This window comes from Uloborus diversus, chromosome 5 (genome assembly GCF_026930045.1).
Source record: "Uloborus diversus isolate 005 chromosome 5, Udiv.v.3.1, whole genome shotgun sequence".
Classification (NCBI taxonomy): domain Eukaryota; kingdom Metazoa; phylum Arthropoda; class Arachnida; order Araneae; family Uloboridae; genus Uloborus; species Uloborus diversus.
Window position 1 is genome coordinate 9620472 of NC_072735.1, and position 11626 is coordinate 9632097.

The window sequence follows — 11626 nt, forward strand, 5'->3', positions numbered from 1 at the left end:
TTGTTAGTTCCCAATGAAGATCAATGGCCTTCTTAAAGCTATCCACCCCCTTGCTCATTACCACCTCTTCCAGTAAGCTGTTCCAAGTGCCCACAACCCTACTAAACTGGTAGTTTTTCTTTATTTCCAGGTTTAGCCTGAGATTTGAATAGTTTAAAACAATGACCCCTCGTCCTGCTTTCAGTGCAAAAATTTAATCCATTAAAATCATTCATTTTGATAAATTTAAACAACTGAATCATGTCCCCTCTGATCCTCCTTTGCTCCAGGCTATACATATTAAGAGTTGGTATCATAATCTAAATCTGAAAATCTTCTTACTAGTCTAGTTACCCTTCTTTGAACCCTTTCCAATACACAAATATCTTTCCTCAGATAAGGCGATCAAAGCTGTGCAGCATACTCCAAATGGGGTCTAACTAAACTCCTATATAAAGGCAGAAGAACCTTCTTAGATTTGTTTGAAATAGATCTATTGATAAACCCAAGCATTCTGTTGGCTTTGTTACTTGCAATGCTGCACTGTTGACTAAACTTGAAGTCCTGATTTATTAAGATACCCAGATCAATAACATTTTCTGCCTGACTAATGATTGAATCCTGTAAACGATAATTTTGTATGCTTACTTCCATAACTTAAGCTTAAGCCATGACATAGCTTAAAACAATGACCCCTCGTCTTGCTTTCTGTGCAGAAATTCAACCCATTAACATCTTTCATTTTGATAAATTTAAACTATTGAGTCATGTCCCCTCTGACTCTTCTTTGTTCCAGGATATGCATATTAAGACTTTTGAGCCATGCATTATAATCTATATCTGAAAGTCCCCTCACTAGCCTATTACACTCAGTGGCAAAACAGTCAGTTTTTGCTTCATATTGCACATAAATTTTCTTCATAGTTAAGTTTTAAACTTTTTTTCTCTCTTACAATCATAACTTCTTAAAAGTTGTGAAATTTTCAGCACATTTCCCATTTTTTATCAAAGATCTGTTTGTTAGGAATCCACCAACATTCACTAGAGGCATAATTCAGGAGGAATGGATTTTTTTTATCAACAAAGTCTTTTATTTGAAGAAAACCAATCATTTGAAAATTTTGAACATACACACACAATCTGAAGTGGATAGATCAAGCTAGAAGCATTAACTCAACCTTTGTGCTCTTGAAGGAAAAGCAAGAGATGTTTCTGTGGGCATTCATTAACAAGCACAGTGGAACTTATCATGTTTTCACTGAAGAAAGTTTAACTTCTAGGGCCACATTGACAAATTCTCAGTCAGCCAAGAACTTTGAGGCTGAATTTTTCAATTGAAATCCTTTTTCAGAATATGAAAGGCTATTCTTTTTCTTGGTACAAACATACTGAGTCCCAGTCGATTGGGGGCAAAATAAAGAAACCTTTGCAGTGAAAGATTTTTTTTTTTTTTTTTATCTTCAAGCCAAGTGTGTATTTAATTTATTAGGATTTCTTAGCAAAGGATAATATAAATAAATTGTTCTAAGGGGGGGGGGGGGTCCAAGGATTTTATCATTATGCATGCAATTTAGGATCTAATGAAAGATACAACTCAAAATTACTTTGTAAAACTGTGCAAAACGTTCTAGGAGAACCCTTTATGAAACAATCTACAAAAGTAGAATGAAATCTTTTATTAAGTATAAAGAACTCTAATTTGCAGTTAGCATGAATTATTTTCCATCATCATGTTTATATATTTTATTGAAAATGTAATGAGTGGAGGTAGAAAAAGTAATATTTCAAGTTTATTAATATTTTTATTTTTAGGTGGGGAGAACAAGAAAGTATTCGCCAAAATCTTGCTGTCAATCCTGAAAATCTTAGAATGCTTTTGGGTCGTGCTCTACATTTAATAAGATTCCCAATAATGACTGTGGAAGAATTTGCGCAGGGACCAGCTCAAGCAAATATCTTAACAGATAAAGAAATTGTTTCTCTATTTCTGTACTTCACTGTGAATCCAAAGCCTCCTATAAATTTTCCTGATATTCCTCGCTGCTGCATCACTGGCAAAGAGCAAACTGTTTGTCGTTTCCAACAGTCGGAAAGCCGATGGGGCTATAGTGGTACTAGTGACAGAATACGGTAAAAAAATTTGAAATTTTTCTGTGGTTATTTTATTGAGTCAAAACCATTGACTTTGTAATCTGGGTTGACAAGGTTTTGGACATGCAGTAAAAACCATGGTTTTACCGTTCTGTCCAAAGCTCTCGAGTCCAAAAGTGTCTTATATTTTTAGTAAAACTGCATTTTGTAGGAAAAGATCAAAAACAATATTATCTATTTAATATTTTATATAAAAAATCTATTGAATGTGAACTACAAGTATATGGTATTAAAAACCATATAAAACTTATTTATGTAGGTGATTCTAACCTAGTTACATAGAAGTTGCAAATCTTCATCAAGAATTTCTATTAGTATGCATAAATTTATTTTTAATTTTTTATTTATTTTCGACAAAATATTCTTACACATACATGCATATATGCAAATGAGAGTGTTCAAAAACAGTAACAATTTTTCAAATTAAGCAAAAAAATTTACAGCCAAATCTCATTATTGCAACACTTGGATTTCATGACACTCCAGATGTTGTATCAGTTTTTCGAAGTCCCAAGCTTATGCCATGTAATATTATTAAGTTGCCTCGGATTTTACGACCATTTCATGGTAAAATTATGGTTACGACGACATGTTAAACTGCCCAGACAGGATCGAAAACATTGCAGTGGGTTGCAGGTTGTGCACATTGGTGGGTACAGGGAATGATTTGATTTCTGCATCAACAGCTCCATGGGGATGGTGAAATTGAATGTTCTTTCTTGTACATTGCAACTGCTGTATCTCAAGACGTAATGCTATAATTTAAATGACATTTGGAAAAGTGAACCTACAGAGAAGCAAGCTCTGATTTCATTTTGACTCGCTCAAAGGGGATGATTTTTGTCTTCATTTGCGAAAGTTATCAACTTAATTAAATAAACAGTGTGAGAGATAAATTACATTAAAGTATTTTCACTTATATGATTGTCCCAAAAATGGTTAAAAGTAACAATATGAAAAGTTCCAAATTTGCCAAGGATTCTGTTGAACTAGGTTTATCTTTGTAAGACTTTTTTGTAACTTGTAAGGCATTTTTTTTGTGGTTTTAGTGGTGAAAACATATTTGCACATTTAAAATATTAGTTCTAATCAGAACTTTTTTTTTTCTAAAAGACTTAGTTTGGAACTTCAAAGTTACAGAAAACTTGGATTAAAACCTTTCTTAAGTTTTGTGATGGCCACAACATACTAGTTTTTCTATATATATGTAACTCAATTTCTTATTGTATTATGAATTATAAAACTTATACTTTTGTTTGTGGTAAATTTTTTTTAATCTATTCATGAGATTTTTTTCTAGAATCATAATCCTCCTGAATGTTAAAGTAGATGTATGTATATGCAGGTATTATGTATGCATTGATATTAAATATGGTTTTCTGAAGAAAAAAAAATCTCATTTTATAATTTTTCAAAATTAGATTCATGGTTGATAGAAAAATATATGTTGTTGGATTTGGTCTTTATGGATCGATACATGGCCCTTCAGATTACACTGTGAATATTCAGGTAATTATTTCATGTATCATATTCAAATTAAAACCTTATTTGACGTTTTGAATTGCAAAAAACCTATTTGGCTGAACAAAAAGAGACTGAACAAAAAGCTTCTTAATTTTTACAAAATGTAAAAAGGAGGAATGGTCAAAAAAAAAAAATAAATAAATAAATAAATAAATAATAAATACATAGAATCAAAGAATTTATTTGACAATTTAGAAAAAAACTAATCAATTTGTTCAACTATTTGTATAAACAGAGAGAAAAACACAATTACCTCCAAATGCTTTCGGACTAAAAAAAATGAAGATCTCTATCCCTAGCAGGGATGCAGAGTCGGAAGGAAGATGGTAGACTCCAACTCCAGGATTTTGAAACGTCCGACTCCAACTCTGGTGCTTTTATTTTTTTTTTCAAATACCCCCCCCCCTCATGAGAAGGGGGGAAACCCCAAAACAAAGATTGAAATATGAATTCCTTTTAATGAAATTTTCGCATTGTATTTTATCGTAAACCTAAGATGCATACAATGTTAGAAATTTAGTTTGAAAATTCTTTCAGGAAAATTGCTTTATTGCCTATCTGCCTAGTCTTTCTTTTTTTTTTTTTGAGAAATCAAGATTCTTTATTCATCTAAAAAGATAAATATACAGAGCCAGCCTTAGGCACTTGTGAGTTATACTTTCTTACTAAGCTCTGCTCTTCGCAGTGTTTTTTAAATGTATTTTAAAACATAGTAAGTTAAGAAAAGGCCAATTAAAGACAAGTTGCTTATTGTTTTATGAAAAAAAATTAAAATACTTTTATTTTCCCCCTAGATAATCCACACAGGGACAGGCAAGTTGCTTGGCTCAAATGATACTAGTTTCAGCTGTGATGGTTCTGCATCTACATTCCGTGTTATGTTTAAAACTCCGGTGGAAATTATTCCTAGCAATAACTATACAGCCTGTGCCACACTAAAGGTAAAATTTAAACTTTAGTTTTCTTTTTTTTAAAATCTCTTTTACATGTAATGTTCAGTAAAATAATTAAAAAAAAAAAAAATCAAATAAATTATCTTTTTTCTTAGTTTTAAACAGTTATGCAAAACATATTTCCTTGATTTTTACTAAATTGATTCTAGTTCATCCATTTTCAAATACATGTTTGTTTTATGAAAAACATATGAACTCTCTTAGTCCTTACCTCATACCAGGGACTAGACTGTATCCAATTTGGTCTCCTTAGTTTAACATTAACTTGCCATGGTTCTGCTGTTAGCAGGGCTTGAAAATATCATGATACCTTTGAAAATATCCAATATTTTGTTATGTATCAGATATTTTGATATATGGAGGCCCCACTTACCTAATTGACTAACTCCATAAAACAAAAAGTAGAGAAAAGTTATGAAGAAGATGGTGTTATCCATAGCAGTAAATAGGCTTTTGTGTTACATTTTCTGCCATCACATGGTCAGAAATGTACTGAACCAAAACCTTTAATATAAATTCACATGCTAAGCACTATTAAAGCAGAAATGATTATTTTTCTTTAATGTGGAGTTACTCATTTTGGCAATTGAGGCATCCATATATGCAATATTTTCAATCAGCACAAACTCAAGTCTTCAAAATAATAAATGCATCCTTAAATCACTCTTTCTTTTTTTATATTGTTATTACAATATTTAGACTTAAAATTAAGGTTTCTTTCATAATTTACATTTAATATTTCATTTAACATTTTATCAATTTTAATGGAGTTATTTTAAGCTGCTTTATTTATTTTTTTTTTCTGTTAGCTAGTTTTACAGTTTTATGATTCAGAAATAAAAAATATGCATTAGTCGCTGCACAGTCAATAAGACATTTCTACTTTTTTCTGACCAATGTTTAATATTTAATTAGGCCCTTTTAGTATAAATTAAAATTGTTACATTACTAATAATTTTTAATAATAAATGAACAATATTATTATGATTAATATGATTTTTATATTGAAAATACCGTAGTTGAAAAAATAAATATTGAAAATATCAAAGAATCATGATACTTTTAAAATAAATATTGGATGTAAATCGTGATATATATCAACTGATATATAAATATTGGCGAACCCTGGAAGATTAACAAATTACCACCTCTTCATTGTGTTAACTGACCTCAGTGATATTTAAATTACTTGAAATGGGGTTGAGTAGAAGATCTAGTGGTTAATGTTTGAATTTTGACTTTAAAACCTAATAATTAAGATGATGTTTTGTTTCATGTTTAAGTACTACTGCTCAAACCTTCATGTGACTACTGACTTGGCACCCCAGAAATGAAATTCTAATAGAAACACGTCTTTATTTCAAAAATTCTCATCTGACCAAACATTTACATTTGACAGTGTCAGGGATCAAAGTCGTCCTATATTTCCTATAAATCCTATATTTTTCAAAAAAGGTCAGAAACCATCCTATTTTCCTATAAATCCTACATTTCCAAAAAAAATCCTGTATTTTTGGTACCCCAGAGGAACTCTACACCTTATGCATAACAAGTTATGTGACTTTTCATTGAAAGTTATGCCATGCTTCATGAAAAAACAAGCTCTTAAAGGGAAAACTAGTGAAAATTTACTAAGAGGAAAAATATAAAGGGGTGTGTAAGGTGAGAAAACATTTTTTTGAGCAATCACGATTGCTTATTGTTCTCATTTGACTGTTTTGATTTTATTTTCCCACCACCACCCTCTGCAGCATCACCGTCGACCGGCTCCTCACGATGCTGCTCCTATAGCGAAAGCCGTCTCCAGGTTGCATCCATGTCCTACACACACAACTACACACACGCATGCATACAGACACCTACACATACACAAAAACATACACATACACACAACTACCCACACATACACCCCCCCCCCCCGCCACACACATTCATACACACAACTACCCACACACTTATGCCAGCACAGACAAAAACACACATGCCTACATACACATACCCCCCTACACTCATACACACATACCCCCACACACAAGCCTACATACACACACTCGTGATTGCGAAAAACATAATTTAAATTCAAGATGTCAAAATTCAATTTTTTTTTTTTTTTTTTTTTTTTGTGGATACACTATAATGTACATCAATGACGAAGATATTCCTAAGAATGTAGCAGATAACCCTGTCAATAAGTATTGGAATTTTATCTTTAACTTGAAGGATGAAAAGCTGCACTAATCTAATTTGACCAAACTTGTAAAGGCTGTCCCGAATTTCTCTTATGGCCAAAAGGAGAGAGGCTTAGTAAAAGAATTGTGGCTAGTGACCAACCAAACATGATTTTAGACACAATTGTTGCTCTCATAGTGTTTAAAGACTTACAAGGAGAGGTTACGGTCTCGGAAATTCAGATCGGGATGAGATTTGGTAGATTAGTAGTATCCTTTAAGGGTACTGTCAGGGCTAAGTAATAAAGCGCACTAGCCATAAAATTCCGAGAAAACAGCCTTTAAAGATTTACTCGCTACTTATAAACTAGTAGAGATTGTTCGTAAACAAGCGCCTGGTGGTCATGTGGGCAGCGCTCTGGGGTTCCATGCGGCCGATCCGAGTTCAAATCCACTGCAAATTTCTTTTTTGTTCATTTATAAAGTGACTGTTACAGCTTTGTGCAATTTGAATTGAAGATAATGCGAAATTTTTGAACACGTAAAGCACTTTAATAGAGAAAATGGAGATAAATTAAATCGATACAAGTTAAAATTTGAATTACAACGGCTACAAAATCACTGTAGAGCTTAATTTATAGATGATTTTTAACAATATAGTTGTTATTTATATACATGCACCAGAATGATATTTATCATAAAAACATGGAAAACAAAAACTGTTTTGACATCTCGCACAATTTATAAAGGAAGATTGCTTACAGGAGCAATTTCTTTGTAAAAGAGTCGTTGGAACATACTTCATTTACATTCAGGAAAATTTCTCTTTTGTCAGAAAGTTTAGAAGCATACCAGGCAGGGTTGGCAAAAACCCGGGTTTTTTTAAAAAAGCCCATGGACCCAGGGTTTTTTGGGTTTTTTTAAATAAAACCCAAAAAACCCCAACTAAAGTTGGGTTTTTTAAAAGAAATGTGGGTTCTTTTGTCTTTTTTTAGGGAAAATGTGGGGTACTTGTAGCATATTGTAGCATAAGTATATGGACAAAGTGCAAAAATTATCTTCGGGTAAAAAGCTGGAAAACTAGTTAAAATTCAGAGTTTTCTGAAGAAAAGTATAAAAGACGAAAAAACCCAAGAATGTTAAAGTTTCAGATTTTTTTAATTTTCATTATTACCAACAGTTAAGGCAAAGTTACTTCTCGAGTGATAAATTCTATTGTTCGTTTTTAATTACTACATTTTTTTTTTTTTTTTGCATTTTACTTTATAGTATTTCATTTTGTTATGCAAAACCACTGTAGAACCTCAATTAGTTTAAATCCCTTTTTACTGAATTCCAGCTTAATCAAGACATTTCTTTGAATTTTATGTTGCCTGTTTTTCTATTTCTGTGTACAGGGTAAGAAATATTAAACTTTTTTGTAAAATAATGAAAATACTGTACCTGTTCTATTTTCTGTAGACCGTTTGAAAAATCTGTTTATTTCTAAAAAATGTACATTGTGTTTATTCGAGATTTGTGACGTGTTGGTTAGCAGAAAATAATGTACATGAAAGCCTTTTAACTAGATTAGTTTCCTCTGTACAATCTACAAATATTGAGAAAATCAGACGTGACAGGACTTGGTCAAGATAATTTGAGTTATTTATCGACCAGTTAAAGAAAAAAGTTAAATACATTTATTTAAAATATTTGAAGTATATTTTTAATGCCGTTAAGAGTTAAGAAATACTATTAAAGCTCAAAATTCATTTTTTGTGTTCATTGTCTGTGGTGAAGAACAAATAAAAAAGAAGTTTAAATTGTGAAAGTATTTAAATTAATTAATTTTTTAAAAACTTCTCACAAAATTTTAAAAAACCCGAAAGTGGGCTAAATAATGGGTTTTTTTAAATGGGTTTTTTCAAAAAAACCCATTGGGTCCAACCCAATTGGGTCCAATTCGGCCAACCCTGATACCAGGCATATCGAATCATTTTATCAAAAATTGGCGATGACAGTTGATGATGGACAATTGATTGTATTTTATGCAGTCTTCACGGGTATTCATTTCTATTATTTTCAACGAGATACGCGCAATTTTATATACGTTTTATTAAATTCTTTACCTGTCTATAAAAATGGACGCGAGAAATTGAACTTGATATGATTCTGATGCAATCAAATGATTTTCAGTAAGCAAGCTCTCGTAATAAACGACAGCATCTTTTAATCTCTGCTTCAACATTTCACTGTGCAATGAATTTTTATCCATTTTGTTAACAGATTTTATTCGTTTCAACGTTTGTTTCAATTGAAGTAATTCAATAACCGACCATTTCGATTCACAATATTTAAGAAACTCCAATCCTTTTTCACGGTATAGAATTTTCTAGTCTAATATACAGCACAGATGATAAATAAATTTAATGATGAAAACAAACATGAACATTGCTGACGATAATAGATGGAAAATAAAGAGTTGAATATTCAATGTAAAATACAGCAGACGACAAATTTACAAATAACAGAATCAAGGAGCAAAACCATTGCTCGATAAGTGCGGTTAGGGTTTTTAAAATTTGACTACCTGCTTATGTGCAAATAAAACAACATTCTTCTTACTCATCCACAAAGAAACTGATTATGCATTTATTGCAAAAATCATTTATTTTGTCAAAGTTTATAATATCTAAAAATGTGTAATCACTTGTTTGTGAGAATAGTAAATAGAAATTTAATGTACCATCACACATTAAAAATACATCATATTTTTAAAATTAAGTATTACCTTCAATTCAAACTGCAAAAAGCGGTAATAGTCACTTTATAAATGAACAAAAAAGAAACTTGCAGTGGATTTGAACTCGGATCGGCCGCATGGAACCCCAGAGCGCTGCCCACATGACCACCGGGCGCTTGTTTACGAACAATCTCTACTAGTTTATAAATTGCGCGTAAATGTTTAAAGGCTGTTTTCTCGGAATTTCATGGCTAGTGCGCTTTATTACTTTACCCTGAGAGTACCCTTAAGGGATACTACTAATCTACCAAATCTCATCCCGATCTGAATTTCCGAGACCGTAACCTCTCCTTGTTAGTAAAACACTGGAAAATGTTGATGTAAATTTTAAAAAAATTACACAGTTGTGCAAAGCAGCACACTTGAAATATAAAGAACAGAAAGAAAAAAATTCTGGAAGAAATAAGAAGGAAAAAAGGGGAATACGAAATTAAACATTAGGACTCGAATGTAAATGCATGATTGACATTGAGGCTGGGAAAGCCATAATAGACGCTGTTAATAAAAAAAAAATTAAAAGCTGCTTTAAAAAAGTCACGCAGTTCTATGTAATTTGTTGCTAAACCATTTTAATTTTTTATTGAAATAAATTGTTATTTCCCATAATATTATCATTTTTTTTTTTTTATGAGTGAGAAATTTAAATTTTCATATTCGGACAGTTAAGAATCAATATGGTGTGTCTAACAATTTTTGTATACATACTTTTTTATCAGTGGCACTAAAAAGTAACTTTTTTATGAAGTGTATGCAAAATTTAATCATTTTTTTGGCGTCCTATAAATTCTATATTTTTTCAAAATATGTCCTATATTTGTTTTCAAAAAATGTCCTATATTTTGTCAGTTGGTCACTTTGATCCCAGCAGTGTGAAAATGATTATTGTGGCATGTAAATTTACTGTGGAAAAACTAATTTGCAGGGACTGCAACTTGAAAAGTATAGTGGGATTTTTGCGTAATGGTCACTGAATTCATACACTGAAACATAAAATATCAACTAAAACATTTTAAAGATTTTTAATGACATTTGATTTATCTGTTTACTGTTATTTATTAGTGATTCGTGTTTTACTGTTTGTTTAATTAAATTCAGGGACCAGATTCACACTATGGAACAAAGGGATTAAGGAAAATAACTTTAGATTGCCCTAGTGGAGGAAAAGTCACTTTCCTTTATACGTACGCTGCTGGAAACAACAATGGAACTTCCGTTGAAGATGGCCAAATTCCAGAAATAATATTTTATACTTGATTCCTTTTTTCATCCTATTCATTGTCAGTATGCAATCAATTGATGTTATTACTTAATAAAGCTACAAAATTAAAAGTGTTACATAGGTTCTACTGATGCTATGCAGTAGAATTTTTTTTAATGAACTCTTGGAGAATATTGAAAAGTTCATAAAAATGAACTAAATTCAAAAATGTGAGAACACAAATAAAGTAGTATTTGCTAATGTTATTTTCAGTTGCTGTATGCGTACTTCTCTTAAAAAAATAAATAAATGGTGTACTATAATTGAGTATCAAGATGCCCATCATTGAAATGCCAAGACTTCTGGGAGAAAATTATAATTCTAGGAAAATCAGGGTACTATCATGGCAAAATCAAGAGAAATCAGGGAACTAAGAAAAATGTGAAATTTAAATCCTCAAACACATGAAAAAATATATGCATAAACTTGAACTGTATTTTAGAGGTATATTTAAATATATATCCCGTACAAAATATAAATGTTACTTTACAATAAAAAATTATTGATAAATACCAAAATCTTCCCATCCATAATATGTGTTAGAGAAAAAACAGTTTGCAAGTTTTTGGTAATGTGAATAAATTGTGGAACACTGAATTGTAAAACTATATATATATATATATATATATATATATATATATATATAACTTTATTCAAGTTTGCAATGATAATTCTTGAATATTTTTAAAACTTGGATATTTTCCCAATTTCAGAGACTATTCTGCGAAATGCACTTCGGTGATTTAGTAAAATTCTATAGAGCTTTGTTTTCCTTTTTAATAAATGACATTTGGAAATAAACTTTTTTTTC

The 11626-nt window shown here is 31.1% G+C and overlaps 1 protein-coding gene across 1 annotated transcript in view; it reads left to right on the forward strand.

Annotated features, from left to right (window-relative positions):
• The window catches only part of LOC129222264 (BTB/POZ domain-containing protein 2-like), a 28086-nt gene extending 16663 nt beyond the window's left edge, over nt 1–11423 (forward strand). The window contains exons 3-6 of the mRNA XM_054856743.1: nt 1792–2109; nt 3552–3639; nt 4449–4595; nt 10653–11423. Coding sequence (XP_054712718.1) covers nt 1792–2109; nt 3552–3639; nt 4449–4595; nt 10653–10811 — 712 coding nt within the window. The 3' untranslated portion in view covers nt 10812–11423. The remainder of the gene's footprint in view (nt 1–1791; nt 2110–3551; nt 3640–4448; nt 4596–10652) is intronic.
• Nucleotides 11424–11626: the final 203 nt, after the last annotated feature.